Below are 22,719 nucleotides of genomic sequence, written 5' to 3'. Positions count from 1 at the left end.
TCCGTGACTTGTGCATCCGTAGTTCTGGTTGAGAAATGTGCAAAGAGGGTAGCAATCGGGTGGGTGCGAACTCAACGAGGAAGAGTTCAGTTGAGCACATGAGCTTGAATCCAAAACGAACATGAAGACTAGAAAGCGTACTGAAGGGCTCTCACCATTTAAGGAATGGTTATAGAGATGAGCAGTATGGTTAACTACTTCGCAGTTAGTTACAGAACTATCATTTCCCACAAACTGACATGCATATTTAGAACATACTAATGAAGAACATTACGAGCAAGAGGAGGTCAGCTGTGTGGTGCATATCTTAAGCAATGCAAGAGGGTAAACCACTTTTGTAACTGCTTATGCAGTTGCAAAGGTGAGCTATGTCGCATGCATGACCGGGCAGGATAACTCTAGCAGTATGCAAGGAGGATGAAGCAGGTGGTACCATGACTTTTCAGTTCAAAAGAAACAAACAGCAGTGAATGACCCAGTCTAGTGTGGAAGAGCGGAATGCTGATAAGCAGAGATTGTGCAAGTTACAATCAAGGCCACTGGTTTGCTGCTGCGTCAAATTCAAAATTCTGTGACACCGACTTGTAAATTCCGCGATTTTCACTTTATCGAAACACTTTGTTTTGTTGGATAATGTGTGAACAAAAATATTTTATAAAATTACAGATTGAGAGCACTGTTGCAGCTCAGCATTACATACATGACATCTTGTGTTCTCCTCTGACAAAGGTCTCTCACCTGCAATCATTTTATACCTGCTGAAAGACCTTTCAGCATCTACAGAGTTTATAGGAATTTTATAGGAAGGAGCTTACAATACATGCCCTGTGAAGTTACAGGACACCCTTTTTTGTTCCTTGGCGGTAGGCATTATTTAAGAGAGTTTAAAGGCAAACTCCTAGACATCAAACCAAAATCCCCCACTACCACCTCTAAACTGCACACGGGAGGGATGCCGCCCCATCCTCAGGCAAAGTATGCACAATAAACTTTGGCTAACGTTACCTTAAGCTAAACTACAAGAGTCTGTGCTGGTCCTGCAGCATGGGCAGTTTCGTAAAACAGGCTTCACCTCGTGCAGGGAAGCTTCAGGTGAAGCCCACTTTCGGGAGGTGTCGTTCGTATTCAGCGAATAGTCTGATATTCGGAAATCAGAATATTGTGTATTCCATTAGCGAATGAAATACTTCAAGTGATTGGTATTTGATTCAAATTCGGGACCGTGACCCCTGAAATCCCTAAAAATAAGGGATTCCGTGAAATTCCGCGCCAAAGGAAGGATTCTGCGATGAACGCATCGCTGCTGCACTGTTGTAGGGGAAGAGCCTCGTTAAGCCACATTTTGTGGCTTTTTGCTCTTCTCCATTTCACATTGTGAATAAAGCATTATTATTATTATTATAATGACGGATTCCAGAATCGCGGAAAACCTGGGGCCATATAGTTACAATATACAGTCATGTCTCGATTATCCGGACACCTCGGGAGTAGTCTCTTTTCATCTGGATAACGAATTTCTGGATAACCGAACCAAGCAAATTTCCGGGAAAACCCGAAAAATTTGGGAGACCTCTTTATAGCTCCAGAAAAGGGAACAAGGAAAAGATGGGTACTTCGAAAACCCATACGAAGTGAGCTGCTCGAAATTAGTAGGCACGCGTGTGACATGATTTTTGGTCGGAGGTACGGTACCCACTGCATCACCCTACTGTTCAAGGAAGGGTAATGTCCCAGAAAGTTGGTCACGCGCACATGTTTTTGTCTTTTTGCAAATGTCTTTGGCTTAGGCCAAAAGAGAGGAGATGCTTTCGGACGGCCTGGACATTGACGTTCACATGTAGATCTCTTGCGCACGCTGGATACAGGGCACCTCTTCTTACCGTGTATCATCTACCATCTCTACCGTGTGCTCGCACACACACCAAAAGGGAGTGACATCTGAAGAAAGGGGGTCAAACAGTACAGAATGCCCCAGTGAGATGTGACCCTTTCCGGAATAATGCGAACACAGCACATGCCAGGAACAGAGTACGTTGACACTTTTCCGTATAAGCGAATCAGAGTGACCTAGGTCCTGGAAGATTGGTTCCTGTGCCTGCTGTCCAGGTACAGATAACGAATTGTGGATAACCGAGACAAAATCCAATGGTAGCAGGTTCGTTCTCGGTAATGTAGTCCGGATAAAGAGTTTTCCGGATATCTGAACACCGGATAAGCGAGACATGACTGTATGTCGTAAAATTGTAAATCCTTCAGAAAACTAGTGTCATGTCATGCACCATTCAAGATAGGACAAGAGGCTCATGACCCACAAACAGGGCTGAGTGAAAGTGGGAAAAAAAGGTTTATAAAAGGCAGAAAAATGATTCCACGCTCACATCATATGATGGCCAAAGTGGGGATGTGCAAGATCTACAGCTGTGTGCCATAATATTAACACCAAGGTGCGCCTTCGCCACAAAGCATGAATCCATATTTATTTGAAGGACCGTCAAAGGCATGTGTAAGCATTACAAGAGGACACAGTGGGAGAGAGTGCATAAGCAGGAAGTACATGATGGAGATGAGTGAAACAAAAATGAACATACAGTCAAACCTCGCTTTACGAACACCCTTCGTTTCTCAGAAAATAGTTCGTAAATCGAGGTATTCGTAAATCGAGGTCCGAGGAGTGCAGTGCACAAATACCTCACAAAAACACGGGAAATTGATCTGAATAAGTTTTATTCTTGAAAATACTGCGTAATTGTGCTTTGCACCATACTTTTTGCAGGGTCTATCCTGTTTAGAAGAGATGACAGAAGTCTGACACTTGACTCATCCACCCGGTCCTCAAAGTACCGTATCGCGCGCGGATGAGACTGTTTCCAACGGCAAATATTACGCTTGTCACCGGCTGTCAGGACTGAACGCCTTCTCTTGGAACGGCAAGATGTTTCCATCTCGGAGACCTGGTCCAAACTCACAACCGTTCGGCTGTAAACGCCCGAATTATTATTTCAGGAACTGGTCAATCATGTTTGTGGAACGTAGCGACGTTGGGACATTGTATGTTTGACCTTGGCAGCATGTACTGAGGAACTTTCATTATCCTCCGGTCCATTGGCCTGTCCTCTGTACGTTCATAACGCCCGTTCGTATATCGAGGTCAGAATGGCTTGGCTACTTTGGGTCTGTTCCCTAATAATCCGTTCATAGTTCGGATATCGAGGGTTCGTAAAACGAGGTCAAAATACAGGGAAAAAGTTTGGTTCCTTGTGGAGCCGTTCGTAAGTCGAGGGAATTCGTATATCGAGGGTTCATAAAACGAGGTCCGACTGTAATTTATGCAACAGATTTGGATCATTCTGAAGGGCCCTGGGAAGGTTACTGTTCAAAGTAAAATGTTGTGTGAGCAATGTGGTATACTTAACGTTCATGGGAGGCATGCGGCTACACAAGTACTGCACAAAGAGAGGGAGTATATAAACTTATGTAAGACAAAAATGGAAGAATTTGCGCTGTACAGTGAGAGGAGAGGGGCGAGGTTGAGTGAAGTTTTTTTAGAGAAGAAACACTGGCATGATTGACAGTATTGCTACAAAGTGCTGGGTACAGTGTGGAATCTGTAGCTCTGCTTTGGACAGCTTCTGAAAGATTACAGAGATATCACTGATGTGTGCCTGAGCTTGGGAAAACTAAAGTACTATAGGCACGGAGACGAATAGAGGGAGGTGAGAGCTTTAAACTTCGTCTGCCGAAACCAAGAGTAGAATTAGCAGGAGCAGTTATTCACCTCATGTTCATTGCACGACAGATCGGATGTTAGGTCTATGCCTAGGTACTTGTACTGTATGTGGTAGGTGCGATAGGGGCACCCGGAAGAAAATAACCGTTCTGTTTCATGTGTTTACTGAGGGAGGAAGGCGCATAGGAGCACCTACTAACGTTGAGACGAAGCTTCCAGTTCGACCACCACGAGGATATGGCATTGAGGTCTTCTTATAGAAAGTTGGAATGTGCAGAAGGTCTTTTTTTTTAACTTCAGTGTTAGCGCCGCGAAGCAACTGTGGCTATGAGCGGCGTACAGACGTGGACAGATGAAGAGAGGACAGCAGGAAGGAGTGGAGGGAAAAGGGGGTTAGTATGCGTCCTGGGGCCGACTTCAGGGGGAACTGTGCCGACATTCGGCTGGAAAGTCTTCGGAAAACCCAGGGAAAATCTCAGACAGCAGAGCCAGTGACAGGATTCGAACCAGTTTCACCTCCCAGTCTCGGCGTGGAAAGCGATCATCTTAACCACTATGCCATGGGAGCTGGTCTGTAGAAGATCTTGACGTAGTGATGGTATATGACTAGAGATCTGACTTTTCGGAGTTTTCAACCCGGAAAATTCGGGAGCTGCTTATTGCAGTTTTCAATTTTTAAAAATTCAGAGTTTTTCAGGGATTTGGAGACATGGAACAACCCAGTGGATTTTTTCGGAGTTTACCGAAGATATGGAGAGCGACTAATGACACCAAATTAAAAGGGAGGAGCACTCAATGACATCACCGCAAGTGACTTCGAATTGCATTATTTAGCCCGCTTGCAGCACAGCTCAAACGCCCATTATCAGTGAGTTGTCGTAAGACATACAAGCCTTACCCGCACAAGTTGGTGTCTGTAAGACATCGTCCCTCTCTATCAATCAATCTGAGCTTACAGAAAGTGCATTCTAGGTTAACGCTGGAGACAGGAAACCCCGGTAGAACTAGGCTGGCCCATGAAAGGATGGGACAATCCGCTTCAGGATAAGCCCAAAAGTTCACTGGAGTGACATGGGTAGAAACCTGAACTCTTAATAGTACAGTGCAAATTCTTCCTGCAGTTGCGTCACCTCATCGTGGTCTCTCACACCTAAGTAATATATGTCGTCGTAGTATTTGAAGTGAGGAGGAAGTTCTTGCGCACTTAACATTTCGATTAACTACCTGGATTTTATACCAAAAACCGCCATCTGCAAACCGCATATCCAGCATGCCGCCATTCTCGTGCTGAAGAAGTTTTTTTTTTTTTTCGAATATATCCGAATACATGAAAGAAATACTGGCGAGTGTTTATCAGAATTTGTTGGATAAAACCGAAAAGTCTGAACAGTATTATGACAATCATCAGCAAAGAGTCGCATTTGTGAGGACAGGACTGCACAGCAGATCGTTGATCAAAATGAAGAAGAAGGCCTAGGATAATGATAATAATGAGATGTCGTGGCTTTCGCACAACCATGATCATGAGTAACTCCAGAGTGATCGAGCTGTGGATTCATTTTGCCCACCTGAGAGTTCTTTAACGTGCACTGAGATCTCGGGACACGGCACACAGTGTTTAATGTCCTTTGCGGAAGACGGCATGCCTAAGCAACTTGTATTTGAGTGCCTAGGATCGATCCCTGTGGCACACCAGAGGTAAAGTGGGTGAAGCTAGGTTCCTGCGAGCTGATGTAGCATAACTGGAGCTGGAAGAAAACTTTAATCCAGGTATACACAGCAGGTTACAAGTTGAGGTGGGACAATGTAGATCGGAGGAGAGAATGACAATTTGAGCAAACACAGGCACTCAGGTTGATGTCTGATATAAGCATTTTTAATGTTATGTTTAACTACCAGTAACAATTTCATTTTTATGTTCTCTCTTGCGAAATACTGCCATAATAGTAATTGCTTTTCTAGAGCTGATGCCAGGTGTCTGAAAAAAATCTCAACTGACATAACGTTACAGGCGGCACCTAACATAGCTCCTATAACTGTATAATACAAATTACTAAGATTTTGCACAAAACAGTTTCGAGCTGCGATAGCTGCATCAGTATCAGCACCAAAAATAGGTGTGCTGGCATTCAAACAGCATATGCTACGCAAGCAGGTCAGCTTGCACAGCTTCCCAGTTTCCCTCTTTCCCCTATTGCCCTAGAACTACGTAACTAGTTCATAATCTACACATCAGGCTTGAACTATCGTTATCGCTTTGATTGCTACCTCACTGGCCCCTCTCCCAAATAAGGAGGCAACATTTCAGGATGAGGAGTACAAATACCCCCTTATTGCTGCCTTGTGAATGAACAGATACTTCGTGATGTAGTTTTACCCTCTTATGTTGTTTTTTTAGTTTACCCTTTTTATGTAAACTTTACCCTCTCCCCTGTGCAGAGACAAACTGTCTTAGTGTATTACTTTACAGAATTATATACAGGTGTGGGGATTCCCATGAAAAATACTCACTACCATCAACGTTAATAGGTGTGTTCTTTTTGAAAGAAAAGTGCTGCACTCATGCTGCACCAGTTCTAAAGTGCATCTGAGGTGTAGACACGGTTCTGAACCAGTCGCACTGACGTGACACCACCGGCTCCTAAAAGGAACGAGGAAGTGTAGGCCTTGTTGTCTGCTACAGAGCCTTTTCTTGTGTGTGTTAGCATGGCTGTGCTGTAGCCTGTTTTCTCCCACTTTGTTTGTACTAACCATAGATTGAGAAGTTACCCGTCAAAAAGAACTTGTTACAAGTTAAGCTACCGTGTGAAAAATGTAACTAAGTTAATAACGAAGTTCTTCAGCCCGAAATGTAACTCTCAGTTACCGAGTTACTTAAAAAAAAGAACAAGTTACTTCCAAGTTACTTTGGACACAAAATAGCATTACGCAGGTGCAGTGCGCGTGAGCATTTGAGTTAGACATTGGGTTGCCTGCGGAGGAGTGCAACACGCTCAGATCGTTTTCCAACAATATACCTTTCCCTGTTTGTAAACAAATGACGTCATAGTGTTCGACAGCGCCACAAATTTGGTAGAGTTGGACTACGCTCGAAGCTAGAGGCGAACAAGGTCGCGCCCGAAAGCCACGGTCTTGAGGGGATTACGATGGGCCCTGAAAGGGACGCGACCTTCTGTCCTACTTTTCTTTCAATAGGAGGCAGTGAACAAGTGCCCGTTCGTGGAACCCAGCCCTCTCCTTCCGATTTGTTTCGGTTTCAGTCTGTCTACCAACATCATGATGACGTTTCTCTGGTACAGATCTATTTGAACGCTTTGCATCTTACTCCCTGTGGGTGCACAATGATTCAGCTTCATTTCAATGGCAGCGGTTCTTACTTCCTGAATAAAATACTGTCACTGATTGAATATCACGTTTCATGACAGCCATGAAGCAACCGGAGCAAAAGCAAGAAAACATGCACACGTGAGTGAAAAGCGAATTGAAAGTAACTTGGAACTTAAGTTACTTCGTCAAAGTTACCTGAAAAAGAAACTAGTGCCTCTGAAAGTTACCACAGCACAAAAGTACCGAGGTAAGTTACAAGTTACCAAAAAAAGGAACTTAGTTACAGTAACGAGCTACCTCGAACTCTGGTACTAACAAATCATAAGCAGGTATTGAGAGATTCTCCTTCCATATAGCATAAATGCTCGCAATTATTACCTCCCAGTTAGCTCCGGAATACTCCAAGGATCTGTACTAGGCCTCCTGGTGTTTTCCGTATACGTCAATGATCTTCCCGTTAACATAATTTCTCAAATCCGCCGCTTCGCCGATGACTGTGTGCAATACCGTAAAATTTGTTCCTCGGATGATGATGTAACACTACAGAACGACTTATCCTCAATCCAATCCTGGTGTGACACTTGACAGATGCCTCTAAACTTAAGTAAACGCTCACTTGTAAGTTTCCATCGCCGTAAAACCTCGCATCACTTCTAGTATACCCTTAACAACACCCTTATAACACCCACAAGTACTTACAAGCATCTCGGCGTACATCTTGCAGCGGCTTTAATATGGAATAACCACATTGATAAAATTACCTCAAATGCTTATCACACCCTAGCCTTCATCTGACTCAATTTTAAATTGGCCCCACCTAAATTAAAACGACTGACGTACCTAACATTAGTTCATCCTAAACTAGTATATCATCAATATAGAATCCTCACCAAAGGTATTTAATAAGTAACATCGAATCCATTCAAAATAGAGCAGCACGATTCATCTGTAATGATTTTTCTCCTAATACATCAGTCACTGCTTTGAAACGCCAACCTAACTTGTTGTCCTTAGAACACCGCCGTCTGATCTCACGTCTATCTCTCTTTCATAAATCCTTACATAACATTCCCTCACAACAGCGTCCGATTCGCCGATCCACTGCCATCTTTCCCCGCCTCGATCACCCAAATAAAGTCGACCGCTTTTTTGTCATTCCAATGTATTTTCAAAATAATTTTTTGCCGCGCCGTCCTAGAATGGGATGACCTTCCAAGGTACATTGCTACAATAATACAAACTCAAGAATTTCATAATGCTATCTCTCTTCTGTTCTCGTAGTTACTATCCGTTTACCTTTGTATGTGTTTTCCTTATGTACAGGACCTCTTACGTACCGTTAATGTATATCACATGATCCATTTTCATCGTAGCTGATGATGTACCACATTGCTGATTTATCATGCATAAAGTTCATTGTGTATGTTACCTTATTATCTCACATCATCATGGCTTTGTATTTTTGTTGTATTTTTCTGTACATCTACCTGCGATGCATTACTGCTGTAACCCACACCCTCACGTAATGGCACTCAAGGGTCCTTTGAAGGTATATTGAAATAAATAAATAAATAAATAATTCCCAAAAAATTGTTTCCACACATGGAATGTTCCGCACTGGACGGACAAGTGCACCTATGTTGTTAATCCGGAATACGTCATTCTACTTTTTGGAGACTATCTGTTTCGCAACAGAGACGGAGGGGACGAAATAGCCAAGTGATGAGTGCATGTATCTATAGTTACTGCGTTAACTGTGAACAAGAAGCATGACAAGTATTACAAAAGAAGCACACACAAATCGTGCTTGCTGCCACAAGTAAACACTCCCCATCTTGAATTGCACACCCGCCGTTATCCGCCAATAGTGGACCACAAACTCTGCTCTCCGCCATCTTGTCGTCTGCTGTACACCCTTCCGTTGTACTAGCGGGACACATCGTTCAAGGAAATCGAGCACTAGTGCAGAACTAGGACAGCACTTCACCAAACACAATGGGGACATGCAGGTGCAGTGAAAGCACATGACAAAAAGAATGCGACAGCGTTGCACTCCTTGCACTAGTCCAGGAGGTGCAGGTAAAAAGGATGCAGCTACTATAAACCATCAATGCTGTACCATTTAAAATCACTGCTATGCAAATTAAAGTCCTCCCACACTAGCTTGTGAGTGCAAAAATATGCTGATTAGTGTGAAAAATTGAAAGCCAAATATGCATCCAAAAACTGAATGCATGCTGGAGACAAATAGGGGCAACAGAAAGAACAAGTGATAAGGGTTCTCCTCTGGAATGCAATTTTCTTAATCCAGTGTCTTCACTAGTCTCTCAGAACACTGCAGTACTATAGATATAGATATTTGGTATAAGGAGAATGTTTTGCTGCAGCTTCATACAGAAAAAGGGACAAAAAGAAAAACTCTAGGCATTGCACACTAAACCAAAAAACAACACTGCAACATTTGGTGCTCTGGGCTTTTCTGTTTATTTCTGAATGTTTGCCAAGCTTCACGGTAAATTTTGCTGTTGATCTATCACTGTCTGCAGATATTTTATATCTCAGTCTCACCTATGTTCCTAATAATATTTAATGAAAGAAGTGGTGTCATCTTACATAGAGATCGTCTAATGTTTTCTTGTGGCTACAGGCAGGAATGGATTATGGAGGGTTGCAAAAAGAGTTAAGCCAGACACGTAGGAAACAGATTGGCATACTTTATTTCTGTTCCGCATAACAGTGAATAGAAAAACTACTTGGCAGAGTCACTGGCTAGCCACTTACATTGTACACTAGGACGGAGCGTAATGCACTAAAAAGCAACTCCATGCCATACTGCATTGAAAGCCTATGACACAACTTCTCGGGGATCACACCGGTGTCAACACCAATAGCTTGGTTCCTACGTATATCACATGAAACACAGAAGGCCGTTGCACACGTGTGCCCAGCTTGTGTAGTGCGCGGATGGCTCCGCAGCTGACCGGTCAGCTGTTTGGCTGCCAGTACACCGCTCCACTGCAAGCAACTGCAACTTTCGGCATTGCTGGTGAGACTAGAAATACGAACATTTATGCGTCGAAGCTAGGAATCTCGGCAGTGCACACGTTCTCCAACTCATTTCGCACAGATTCTTTTGGAACAGCACAATTCTTTGTATATTGAGTCCTACACGTTCCTATAACCTATGAAGATCTGTTCAAGTACTGTGTGACATAAGCAAGAGGCACTTGCGAAATGTCTGTTGTGCGATGTCGAATGTCATGAAACTTGTTCCAACAGCGATGGGCCCTTTAATCCAGTTCATGCTCAGTCCTTTGTACAAGCCCCCAATAAGCCCTTCTGTGCGGTACACCAGAACAAGAGTGCCCCACACAGATTTATAGATGTTGCCAGTGAGAGGAGCTGTTTGCATCCGTCTTCGCACAATGTCCAAAGGGTATGATGAGGACTGGCCAAAGAGGCCCCCAAGGGCTCCGAAAACAAGGCGTTCCATGGGATGTAGTTCACTCGAACCAGTTTTCTCTTGAGAAAAAGCATTTGAGAGCGGAAGTTGTTAGCAGGTGTCCACATTTGTGCACAGAGGCTTCAATGCTGTTCGTACACTGGCAGTCAAAGTGTGCCTAGTAATGATGATAACTGGTCTAGCATGGAACGCACGCTTATTATTGAATGCAGCAAAATTTTCCATCAGTACAAACATAATTTTGACTGTAATGCAAACAAAGCGTAATTTCCAACGTGGCGAGCACAGGCCCTCAGTAAGTTGTGGATAGGAACATCACTTTTCTTTTCAGCCATGGCTACGACATTGATAATCACAAGTTCCTGATCAACTGACAAAAGCTTAGCATTTTAGACTGCACTCATCACAGAGCACCACTGGAAAACATATTTGAAAAATGAATGTAACCGGGGAGCGAATGAGCAGTTCCCATTCTGATGCCTCTTCTGATATATTTATTATACAGAGTGTTTCACCTAAGGTGATAAAAAATTCTAACTGGCTACGTACTCGCCGGAGTATTGTCGGACTTTCGGCAATTACTTTCTGGAAACTTTTGCCACCACTGAGGAAGGCTTTGGATGATTTTTAAATGTGGAAAATTTATTTTTTTTCAATTGAACTTTGAAAATTGCCAGGCGAACCTCACTTTTTTTACAGAAATATTAAGTCTTCCACGGATAACCACACACCCAACCGAAGCTATGCAGAGTATCGCAGCAGAAATAGTCTAAAAAAAATAGTAAAAATTCGGCTTTAGCCCCGCCTGCTTTATTGTCGCAAAGAAAAGCGCACGGTATTTGTGTGGAGAGGAGGAAGTGTTCTCGCCTCCTGATTTACCTTTCTTTGCGCCGCGTTGACCTTGATGCTGGTGGCAACTGACTTATCACAAAGAAAACAAAACAACCGTCTTATCACAAAGAAGCAAAGACAAATGAAGGCGGGGACACTTCCTCGTCTAGACTCAGATTTCGCTACGCTTCTCTGCGAAAATCAAGCAGGCGGGGCTAAAGCGCAATTTTTACTAATTTTTTTAGACTATTTCTGTTGCGATACTGTGCATAGTTTTTGTTGGGTCTGCGGTTATCCGTGGAGGACATCATATTTCTGTAAAAAAAGTGAGGTTCGCTGGGGAATTTTTATAGTTCAATTAGAAAAAATAAATTTACCACAATTAAAAATTGTCCAAAGCCTTCCTCAATGATGGCAAAAGTTTCCAGAAGGTAAATGCAAAAAGTCCGACAATCATCCGGCGAGTACGTCGCCACTTATTTTTTATCACCTTAGGTGAAAAACCCTGTATACCAGTCATGATAGATATTCACAGTAAAAAAACGTAGGCCCCGGAGAGACATGCGGTCAAGGGATTTTTTCTGACAATAACTTTTGCCACATATTGGTAACATTTTTATTTCATTTAAATTGGCGGAAAGTTAATTACTTCAATTGAACTCCGAAATTTCTCAAGGCAACCTAACATTTTCTTTGCAGAAATAGGTTCTCCATGATCATTTTACTCAGTGTAGCACATAATCCCACTCGTAGTGCAATGGCAATTGCCGAAATGAATTCGCCGAAAATCCGTGGAAATGAGCCCTTGGCTACGCCTCTTTTTTCGTGGCTGTAGTGTGAGCGCAAAGCTGCGATGAAAGGAGGGTACACTGACACGCCACACGAGGGGGGAAAGGGTTACAAGCCTTACCCACGGCACAAACACGTGCGGTGAGTGCGAGAAAAAAAAGCTATCTTATCAAAAATGAGGTCACCAGACATGTTTGTTCCGTGAGTAAGGCTTGTAACCCTTTCCCCCCTCGTGTGGTGTGTCAATGTAACCTCTTTTCTTTGCAGCTTTGCGCTCAAACTACAGCTGTCAAAAAAGAGGCGGAGCCAAGGGCTCACTTCCATGGATTTTCGGCGAATTTATTTCAGCAACTGCCATTGCATTACGAGTGGGATTTTGTGCCATACTGAGTAAAATGACCACAGGGAACCCATTTCCGAAAAGAAAATGTTAGGTAGCCTTGGGAAAGTTCAGAGTTCAATTCAAGAAATTCACTTTCTGTCAATTGAAATGAAATAAAAATGTTACCAATATGTGGCAAAAGTGATGAATGCCCAATTCGGTAATTACGCCGTTTCATGTGACAACACCAATAGCAAATCAGTCCACATTGTCACGGTGACGTTACTAATATCCTCCTGTGTGTGGGACTCATCCCCTCTCTCTCGCCTCTCTCTCGCACACAGGAAGTGTCTAACAAAAACACTTTGTTAAATCGAGTGCAGAAATGTATTGGTATCTAATGGGAAATGTATTTGCAACAGAAATAATATGTTAAATATATGATTTCCTTAAATCGATGTTCGTTACATGGAGGTTCAACTGTACCTATGTAACTAGTTGTGACAAACTGGAATGGTGAATTCGCTATGCAGGGCGTTTCAGGAATATTTTGTAATGCATGTTCTATGTGGCTGACGTCGGAGGGTCAGCTCAACTTAGTGCAACTAATTCATTTTTTTCTTCAAATTTTAGTTCTTCTATACTTTCTTGTCATTGTTAACAATATTTTGTGTGTCTTTAAATTTCCAAAAAGGAAGTGACGATTGCAAACTTTGCAAAAATTCCACTTTTACAGTATTGACCATTGTATTTGTTGTATGGACCACAAAAATTTGCTTTCTGTTTTCCTTTAAATTTCTTTTCAGTGTCTTCTCCATTATCTTCTGTCCTTTCCGCTGCTCTTCAGACTACACACAAAATTACCAAAGCACTGCAATAGTGCCTACCCCCTTACGTTTAGTCTTCATAGCCCACTCAGTGACTTTCCCTCCCTAAAGGTTTGAATATGGGCAGAGACCACATGCTAGCAAGTGGAGTTCCTGTCTCTAGGGGGCTGATCTTCTGTATAGTGTGCAATTTGATGCAAGAAGCTCTTAAGGTGCAACCCTGTACAAGTAACACAAAAAGTCTCACTGCATACAGTGTCATAGTTTCAACACAAAATAATGCAAAGAAAATAAACTTGCGTGTAAATTTGTTCTCCAGTGAGCACAAGTGTAAGAAAAAGTATCAACACGAGAAAAGCACTAAACAATACAAGGCATTCAGTTCTATGTGCACCCGCAATATAGAACAGATATTGCAGTTTGCAATGCTGAGTTTGAGTTTGGTTTGGAATTTTCTGGCGCAAAGATACCTGGATCATGCTGCGCCGCACTAATTATGTGAGTTTGTTGAACGCTAGCTGGTTGCAATGCTGAGTAAAAGAACTTACCTGCTCTGAGTCTTTTCAGGGTTTCATAGGTGAAGAAGCTAGCACCAGCATAAGGGATAACACCGAGCATTGTTGGAGTGAATCCCCTGTATAACTTCAACGGCCCCTCCTCTTTCCAGATTTTTACAAAGACATGCGCAAGGTTGCGATACCTGGAAATATGTATACCAACATGGTCCTCTCCAGACTTCAAAAAGGCTAGTCCATGTACGATCTTACCTTTCAGCAGGTGAAACAGCCATCCTGGCTCGTGCCAGGTCCAATGGGTACGTCAAAGCGGACGCCGTGCAACCAGCGAGAGAACCAGCAAGAAATGTCTTGCCATAGTTGTGCCTCCTAGGTAAAAACAGAAAACACAAGTTCTTTGCAGTGTGACACGTGATAGTACCCCAAAATAAATGAAAATGTGCTACCGAAACATGCATACTTCAGCCCTGCTTGACCACTCAGTGGCCAGTGATTTATTTGAAAGACCCATATTTAGAGCTCATGACTCCTTGGTCTATTGCCTACAGGTAAGTTGTTTGCATCTGTGCACCCATTTTTACAGCAGCGCCCAACAGACAACACTCGATCCAATACATGATATTGATCCAATATGCCAAATACTAGCATGAACCTCACAAAGCACAACAAGAAACATACATAGATTATTCGTAGATGGAAATACATTTTTATCACTTCTACATTCCACAGAGGCTCTGAAAAATTAGAAAAAAAGAAAAAAAGTGGTATGAAGCATACAACGGCAAAACAAGAAATAACCCTGACCATATTAGTCACTGCAAGTTATCTGCTGTACGCACCATATATACAGGGCGCTTCTCGAAATGTGCATTTTTTCCCATCTTGCTTTTTTTTTGTCTGTAACAGCATAACACAAGAGAAGCGGCCATGTTGAATGTACCATTCTCCCATGCATTTTATTTCTTCCATTTGCATTTGCCTTCCATTAAAGTAATCCTTAAGAGCGTACCTTCGTTCATTTGTGTCAACCATTAATATAATCTTCCACTGTTCATGAGCTGCATACTGGAATGCTGCAAAAGGCACAACCCTCGCCATGGTTGCTGAATTCCCTCTCCACCAGCTGAAGATACCATGGTGTTTGTAGCTGTCAGCAAGGAACTTAACAGCTTTCACAAATGAAAACTGTTGATTGTGAACTGTAGATATGGAAAAAAAAAACAAAGTGGGACTTAAAGAATGAAACAGCACATCACAGCTAGTAGCTTACTTTGAAAATTGATTTTGGTTCGATCTAGGGGTGCTATCGTAGTCTTTGCAAGAGCACCAGCAAGAGCTCCAGCAGCCAGGGATGTTATTACTTTGTCACGATTTGACAGCTGAAACAGAAACAGAAGAGTGTGTTTAGTTGTGCCACCGAAGCTTCCACTGAGCAGCCACAAGGTCATCATGTGGCCTTTCCCTTAGCAGCACACAGGGCCGGAGAGAGAGGTTATGGACCTCAGGGATGAGTCCTGCTCAGGTCTCCTCGTCACGTTTCCTGGTGCTAGCAACCATCCAGCTTTGTGGTCGGGTGGGCCCCTTGAAAAGAGCCCAGCCCTGAGGCTCCATCCCTGGCTGACCCCCCCGCCTCTCGTCGGCCCTGGCTGCACACCTCAAAGGAGCGCGGAGGAAACTTGGAATTAATCCTTCGAAGGGTGGGCAAAAGTTACAACTGCGTGCCAAAAGGGGTAAGGCTTCACAGACAACGTTCATGCCCGATGGATTCTGGAAAGTTGTTTATAGAGCATTCTGATGAATATTTCGTTACCCTTTGATAGTCATATTGCTTACTGTATATTTGCAGTTTCGTTATGTATAGCAGAATATGTTTTGCGTTTGTCTACTTGTCTGGAAAGGTTCGCGAAAGCTGAGCATGAGACGTTACTCGTTGGTGCAGGCAAAACGCCTCCTGCACATTCAGCTTCCCTCCACAAGCATTTGCAGCAGGTTTTAAGGTTATTTGTTTGTTTATGTTAAGGTAACCTTGATACATTTCAACGTGCTTTTCAAGTTGACAGACTTAAGTTCTCTTATCAATTATCTAGGGGGATGTATAGGATCAACCTTCATTCACACACAGAGCCCTTGCTACCAGGTCCGACACAAAGCTTTCACTCTTTTATGTTTAAAGAATTCCACTCAAGAGTAAACTGTTTTCAAGCGTACTATACGAGAATGGAACAAGCTTCCCTACATTATTTCTTCAGCAGCTAATATAAAGTGAGTTGTGGAAGGGGTTCATGGACATCTGCCTCTCTAGGTTTAGTCGCTGTCTTCATTCGCTGTATATCTTGCCGTCCACTCCTACCTGGGTCCCAAAAGGGTCCTGTAGTATAGTCCCAACGGGGTCTCAAAAGGGTACATAGTATATTCAAATAATAATAATACAGTCAAACTCCTTTATAGCGAACACCTTTTTAACGAACATACCATTACAGCAATTTTTTTTTGCGTTCCCGCTGAAGCCTATAGGTCCAATAATAGACATCCTTTTTAATGAAAATACCTTTACTGCAATTTTTTTTTTGCTGTCCCCTGAGTTTCGTTGTAAAGGAGTTTGACTGTAATAATAATAATAATAATTTGTTTATTTCTTTATTTATCATATTTATTTATGTTATGGGCTTATTATTTGAATTTATTTGGGGCTTTCCGACTAAAGTGAGACAGCAGAATGGGAGACAGCCCTCATTGAAAGTCATTTTAATTTCAATATGTCTTGAAACCAAGAGTTGCAACCAAGAGCCAAAATCCAAGTGCTAGCTCAATTCTGCCAGCTGCCAACCACGTTTGTCCAACTGTAACACCAAATAAATCTGTAGCTGCCCAAAATATTTGAGGAGATTATAACACACTGAATATTTTATGGATAATTTACAGTTCCTTTATGACTTTGTTGCCTTCTTAACTTCCTTGCACACTGGTTTTGTTTTAGCAGTTTTTCTTCTTTTTCTTACCTTTATGGGAGCTTTACAGGCTTTTCACGATTCCATTCAGCATTTGCTGCATTTGTCAGGATACTTTTGAGTTTCTTGGATATTCGTTGCATTTTAGTGGATTGTTCAAGACTTGTATGCTCAATTCAATTTCAAAACATTTGTTGGTTGCATTTGGATTTCATTGCTTTCTTTTCAATATGTTGGACATTAATTAATAGATTCCCTTGGATTTCCTTGAGTATCTGCTGGATTTTAATGACGGTGGCCTGCATAGGATAAAACACATTTAACCTGCCAATGGCACCCCTTAAATGCCTTCGTTACTGTCTATCATCTATTACAATAATCACGTTACTAAGAGCATGTCACAACTAAAATGCTTAAGCTACTAGCATAAATGAAGTTAAATTAAATTAATTTCATTTATAGATTGGCTCATAATGGTAGGTGAGTATCTGTGTCAGTAATAACAGGAAAATGAAAAGTGAATCACACCCTGCTTCTCAGAATATTTCTGACAACAAATGAAGTAGTCTAGGGGTTGATGGATTAAACATGGATTAAATCATGCGGCCCCATGGCACCTGGACTAATTTGGCCAGTACACAATACAGTGCTGTGCCTTATAAAGCGCCGGATATTAAAAATTGGATTAGATTAGATTTCATTAGGTTAGAAAACTCCACTAACATTGTACCCCAGAGACATCCACATAGTGCCATGATTCGAGTTAGAATTCACACACCCACTTAGGTATAGGCACAAGCTACATACCATATATCATGTATTCACACAAGTGGTGCCACCACAGATTATTCTAGTGGAAGAAAAAGCAAAAACTGCTCACACGGCAAAGGTTCTGCCACATCTTACGTTGAGGATCCGCATAATGCTGGAATTTTGGGAGTACTGGGTGTACTGTGTGCATAGCATAGCAGACGACACCATTGGCCTTGTCGTCTGCTACGGAATATTCCCCACGGACAGCAATACACAAAAAGATGCAGCATTGAGCACTCCTGCTTACATGGCAGCAGAAAGCTCTGACGCTTTTAACATCCACCGCTTGAGTACTCTCGGGTGAACACACAGACGCTGGCCCTGTATAACACACTTTGTTTCCCACCCAGCATGGTAATAGTTACCTAACAGGACAGCTACGCAGAAACTAAATAAAACCAAGGACATCCTGCCTTCTCATGTAAGAGGCCTTGTCATGTCTCTGTTGCTCTGCTGCCTCAGAATTTTAATCAAAAGTCAGGTTGCAAACAAGGTACTGCTAGTGTTCAAGACATTTTAACAGTGACATCAGAGCTTTTGTTTCTATGCCAAATGGTGAAAGAAAAGAACAGGATGCTATGAAACACAAGGGAAACTAGCATGCCCAACTGGCATAGTACATATAACAGAGGAACTGGAGAATGGTGCAACAACAATCACATCTTGCCCTTCCCAGAAGACCATTCACGCGACAGCTTTATACAATGTAACGAGTCACTGCATTATGTTGTGTATGTACTGTGAGCAATCTTATGTGGGACATGCACATGCCAGTTACTGCAAGGGAAATGACTACGTTAGTTTTCAACATGACACCAATTTCGCTTTGAAAGCTATGATGTACCATCACATGCTCAAAGCATGCACATTTTACCACTTCAGGTGTGCCAGCCATCAAACGCTTGTACTCTGTACTCCTATGTGCACCACTGTCTATCCACCAGGAGTATAGCTCCCTCTTGTTAAAGGAAATGAGACGCCCCTATCACGAAAGCAAGAAATGATGGGCAGACGCCCTTAAATATCTACTAAGGTTAAAATGGCTATAATGAGAGGGGGAAAACATTATGCCCCTTCTTATAATGAGACAGCACAGTGTCAAGCCCAGACCACCTTATTGTACTTTGTGATGCTATCACATACTGATAGACGTTCTAGATTATAGGTTCGTTTATCATCCACCCAATATGACACAAAACGAAGAGAGAGAAGAAATCTGGAGATAAACCACATAAGTGGCATCCGTACTATCATGTAGTAAGTAACCATTTGGTCGGAGCAACTGACTTAGGTTTACAGGGCCTCATCAGATAACCTATGAGGTGAAAAGTGCTGATACTATACCATTAATGTATAGAAATTGTTAGAAGTAATATTCGGGCTGGTGCTCTTGGATGTGAAATTTCCCTCTTTGCTATTTAGGAAGTGTACCATTATAAAATATTAGCTCACTACAAATATTGTGCATGTGATGATGACTGTTACCTCTTGAATATGCCACACATGGCCTGTAACAAACTAGAAGCACAGTGCTTCCCAAAAGATAGAAAAATATTCAACATAACGGCGAAAATAGCCCTCTTAAATATTTCAGACGACCGCAATCTCAACCGGAATAAGAGACAGTGCAAGACTAACTAATGCGACCATCAGACAAATAAATATCCATAAATGTCAGGCTAGAAGACAAATATTCACCTTTGGGTCATGTTCATGTGGTAGCCCATGCAGGAACGGTGTTTCTTCACTCTGCTTAAGGTCAACATCAAGGAAGGCTTGAGAATTATCATGACCTAAGACTGAGGAAGGTTTCATGTGCATTCCCGCATTGCGTTTGGACGTTTTGTCTCAGAGCAGGCTGTCACCTAATACAGAAACATTTTTATAGTTATATTCACAAGGTGAACTCATACACATTATCAAGTGTGGTACAGTCAAGCATCTGCAGTAATGAATTTGCAATGAAAATACCTTCAAAGGCAGTGATATCACTCGAAGAAAATGGGCAGCGTTAAAATCAAGACTTATACAAGAAAAGGTGTGCCCATCACAAATTATAACATAACTGCATGCACAGCATATAAAAGTAGTAGGAAGACAACTTAAGAGATTGTCAAATGTTCCCAATTTCTTGATGTCGGGTTGCAATTGATTGAGAGTTTGACAGTGAGTGACGAAATACGTTCTCACTATTCGGGGATGAAAGTCAACATGCCTTCTTTAAAAAAACTGTCATTTCCTTGAGCAGCCTTGAACTCAAGGAAATACCTTTTCACTATTTGGGGATGAAGGTCAATATGCCTTCTTTGACAAAGCTGTAATTTTTTTGAGCAGCCTTGAACTCAAGGAAATCCCTTTTCACTCTTTGGGGACAAAAGTCAACATGCCTTCCTTGAAAACGCTGTTATTTCTTTGAGCAGCCTTGAACTCAAGGAAATCCCTTTTCACTCTTTGGGGACAAAAGTCAACATGCCTTCCTTGAAAAAGCTGTTATTTCTTTGAGCAGCCTTGAACTCAAGGAAATCCCTTTTCACTATTTGGGGATGAAGGTCAATATGCCTTCCTTGAAAAAGCTGTTATTTCTTTTAGCAGCCTTGAACTCAAGGAAATCCCTTTTCACTATTTGGGGATGAAGGTCAATATGCCTTCCTTGAAAACGCTGTTATTTCTTTGAGCAGCCTTGAACTCAAGGAAATCCCTTTTCACTCTTTGGGGACAAAAGTCAACATGCCTTCCTTGAAAAAGCTGTTATTTCTTTGAGCAGCCTTGAACTCAAGGAAATACCTTTTCACTATTTGGGGATGAAGGTCAATATGCCTTCCTTGAAAAAGCTGTTATTTCTTTGAGCAGCCTTGAACTCAAGGAAATCCCTTTTCACTCTTTGGGGACAAAAGTCAACATGCCTTCCTTGAAAACGCTGTTATTTCTTTGAGCAGCCTTGAACTCAAGGAAATCCCTTTTCACTCTTTGGGGACAAAAGTCAACATGCCTTCCTTGAAAAAGCTGTTATTTCTTTGAGCAGCCTTGAACTCAAGGAAATCCCTTTTCACTCTTTGGGGACAAAAGTCAACATGCCTTCCTTGAAAAAGCTGTTATTTCTTTGAGCAGCCTTGAACTCAAGGAAATACTCTTTTTACGTGTACACCAGCGTGACTGTCCCATTATAAATTTGTTCATGACCTTGGTACCACTGATACTGCCAGAGGGTAGAGCACTTCAAAAAGGTCTTGCAGTTGGTTTTTCAAAGTACAAGGTACTGCTTGTACCAGACAGAACATTAACTTTACCATCATGCACCATTCTGGTGCTAGTGACACCAAGGGTGGATTCAGGGGGGTTCCGGATGTCCGGAACATACTAATTGAGCTCAAAACAATAATTTGTACACTCCATTCTTCTTTTTGTTATAATAGTAACATGATCAACAGGACAACTTTACTTACAAAGCACATACCCATCTGGTAGGTAACAGGGAGAACTTTATTAACTTCATTATAAGATTACTGTAATTTATCGATCGGGTGAAGAGCCATGAGGACATGCGGGGTAGTGAAGGCATGTGAAGGGATGGGTAATGGGGCTTTGAGGAGTGGTGAAGTCATGACTTGAAGGCCCATGAGAAGGACAGTTCAAGGTGAGTTGTGAGGGTAACAGTGTGGGCTCTCAAGGGCAACTTTGGGAAAGCCTCGTGCATTAGCTCGGAAGCGTGTGAGTGAAGCTGCGTGAAGTGGACGTTTTCTGAAAAGTATGTGAACAAGGTCACACATATGTCCGTGACACACAAGGAAGTTTTCTGAACATGACAGAAGGAAATATGTATGTTGGACGTCCAAAAGCATCACATTAGAAGTAGCTGGAATGGTACACAACGGCATATGTTGTATGGGTTTACGTCAGTGAGCAACGCAGTCCTCCTTGTGCTAAATAAGCTACGCTTAACGGCTCTCATCGGGGTGGGGGGTATATATTTGTTACAACAAAGCAAAAAAGGGCGGGAGGAAAGGTGGCCCTCATCAGCTCTGATTTTTGATGGGGCGTTAGCGAACTGCTTCCTTTTTTCTTGAAGTTGTGGTTAAATAGAGCGTCAGTCCCATACTCAGGCAAATGTTTTCTTATTTTCTTACGCAGAAGTAATTTCCTGAAAATGTAGCAAAATCCACAGCGAAATTGAATTTGAAAGAATATCTCTATTCAACCTTCTTTCAGTATAATTATTGTCCGAACAGCACTCAGCATCCCTACATTTATGATCTTTACAAGCGTGAAGCCCCACATCCTTCACAAAAGGAGAGCCGCACCTGCGGATGAATGAACAAGTGCGCTGAAGGGTATCCCCAATAGTACGCGAGATTATATATTTTTTTCTTTTTTTGCAAAACAGGCCAAACAACACTGACGTCTTACAGTCATGTCAGCATGTCTGGTTTTGGACGCTAAATGTGAGCACGCCGTACTTTATATACGGCGAATGTATTTCACAATATTTCTCCTATGAGCTCTTGTAACAACAACTTCAAGGACACAATGCCAAGGTCTACTTACCTGGAAACAGACCGCAGCTCCGTAAAATAGAACTTCGTTCCTGTAGTTCTGGACTCTACAGTTTCCACCACCAATGCCAAATGAAGCGAATTTCCCTGCTGAGAAACCCGTAGAACTCAGAAAAGCACAGCGTTCAGACGTGTGCGTATTTCTTGCCCCGATCTTGCGCACGAATACAGTACTCAAACTATTGCGAAGCAACGGTATTACGTATGTGACACATAATAACTAATTCGTTATTTAGTAAACGACCTAGTAGACATCAGCACACCTGAAACCAAGGGAATGTTGGATGCTTCTTCTTCTACGGTACGATATTGCTATGGACTTTGCGGTGGAGTGGAATAACGGTAGTGTTACGGCATTGTGCGCTTTCACCGCCACCTTGTAGCCGCCGCAAATGTTTTTTTGCTTTTTCGCAAACGCTTTTTGCTCCGCCGTGTTTGTGGGCTGTGAACAGAAACAAAACGGTTTCGTTTTTTCTTTTCGAATATAAAGCTGGTTACGGCAACGGAAACAGAAACGCAGACAGACTACGTTCTTTCACTGGCGGAAACCGAAACGGAAACGAAAGCGATCCTCAGGTGATGGGTCTGGAATTTGGGAATTGTTATT

The 22,719-nt window shown here is 42.3% G+C and overlaps 1 protein-coding gene across 2 annotated transcripts; it reads right to left on the bottom strand.

The window, feature by feature from the left end:
• Positions 1-9,753: 9,753 nt before the first annotated feature.
• LOC135385548 (mitochondrial coenzyme A transporter SLC25A42-like) lies at positions 9,754-22,447 on the bottom strand. 2 transcript variants are annotated; one of them, XM_064614916.1, is made up of 8 exons: positions 22,105-22,447; positions 19,261-19,427; positions 18,437-18,544; positions 15,072-15,180; positions 14,811-15,000; positions 14,054-14,170; positions 13,835-13,986; positions 9,754-10,576 (listed from the first exon to the last, which is right to left on the bottom strand). In XM_064614916.1, exons 2-8 carry the CDS (start codon positions 19,381-19,383, stop codon positions 10,251-10,253), a joined length of 1,125 nt encoding a protein of 374 aa, XP_064470986.1. In that variant the 5' UTR covers positions 19,384-19,427; positions 22,105-22,447; the 3' UTR covers positions 9,754-10,250. The 2 variants fall into 2 exon arrangements, with proteins under 2 accessions (XP_064470986.1, XP_064470987.1); XM_064614917.1 differs by lacking the exon at positions 18,437-18,544 and having other exon boundaries at positions 22,105-22,442.
• Positions 22,448-22,719: the final 272 nt, after the last annotated feature.

This window comes from Ornithodoros turicata, chromosome 2 (assembly GCF_037126465.1).
Source record: "Ornithodoros turicata isolate Travis chromosome 2, ASM3712646v1, whole genome shotgun sequence".
Classification (NCBI taxonomy): Eukaryota; Metazoa; Arthropoda; class Arachnida; order Ixodida; family Argasidae; genus Ornithodoros; species Ornithodoros turicata.
The sequence above is the reverse complement of the archived record's forward strand: the minus strand, read 5'-3'. Positions and strand labels throughout refer to the sequence as shown.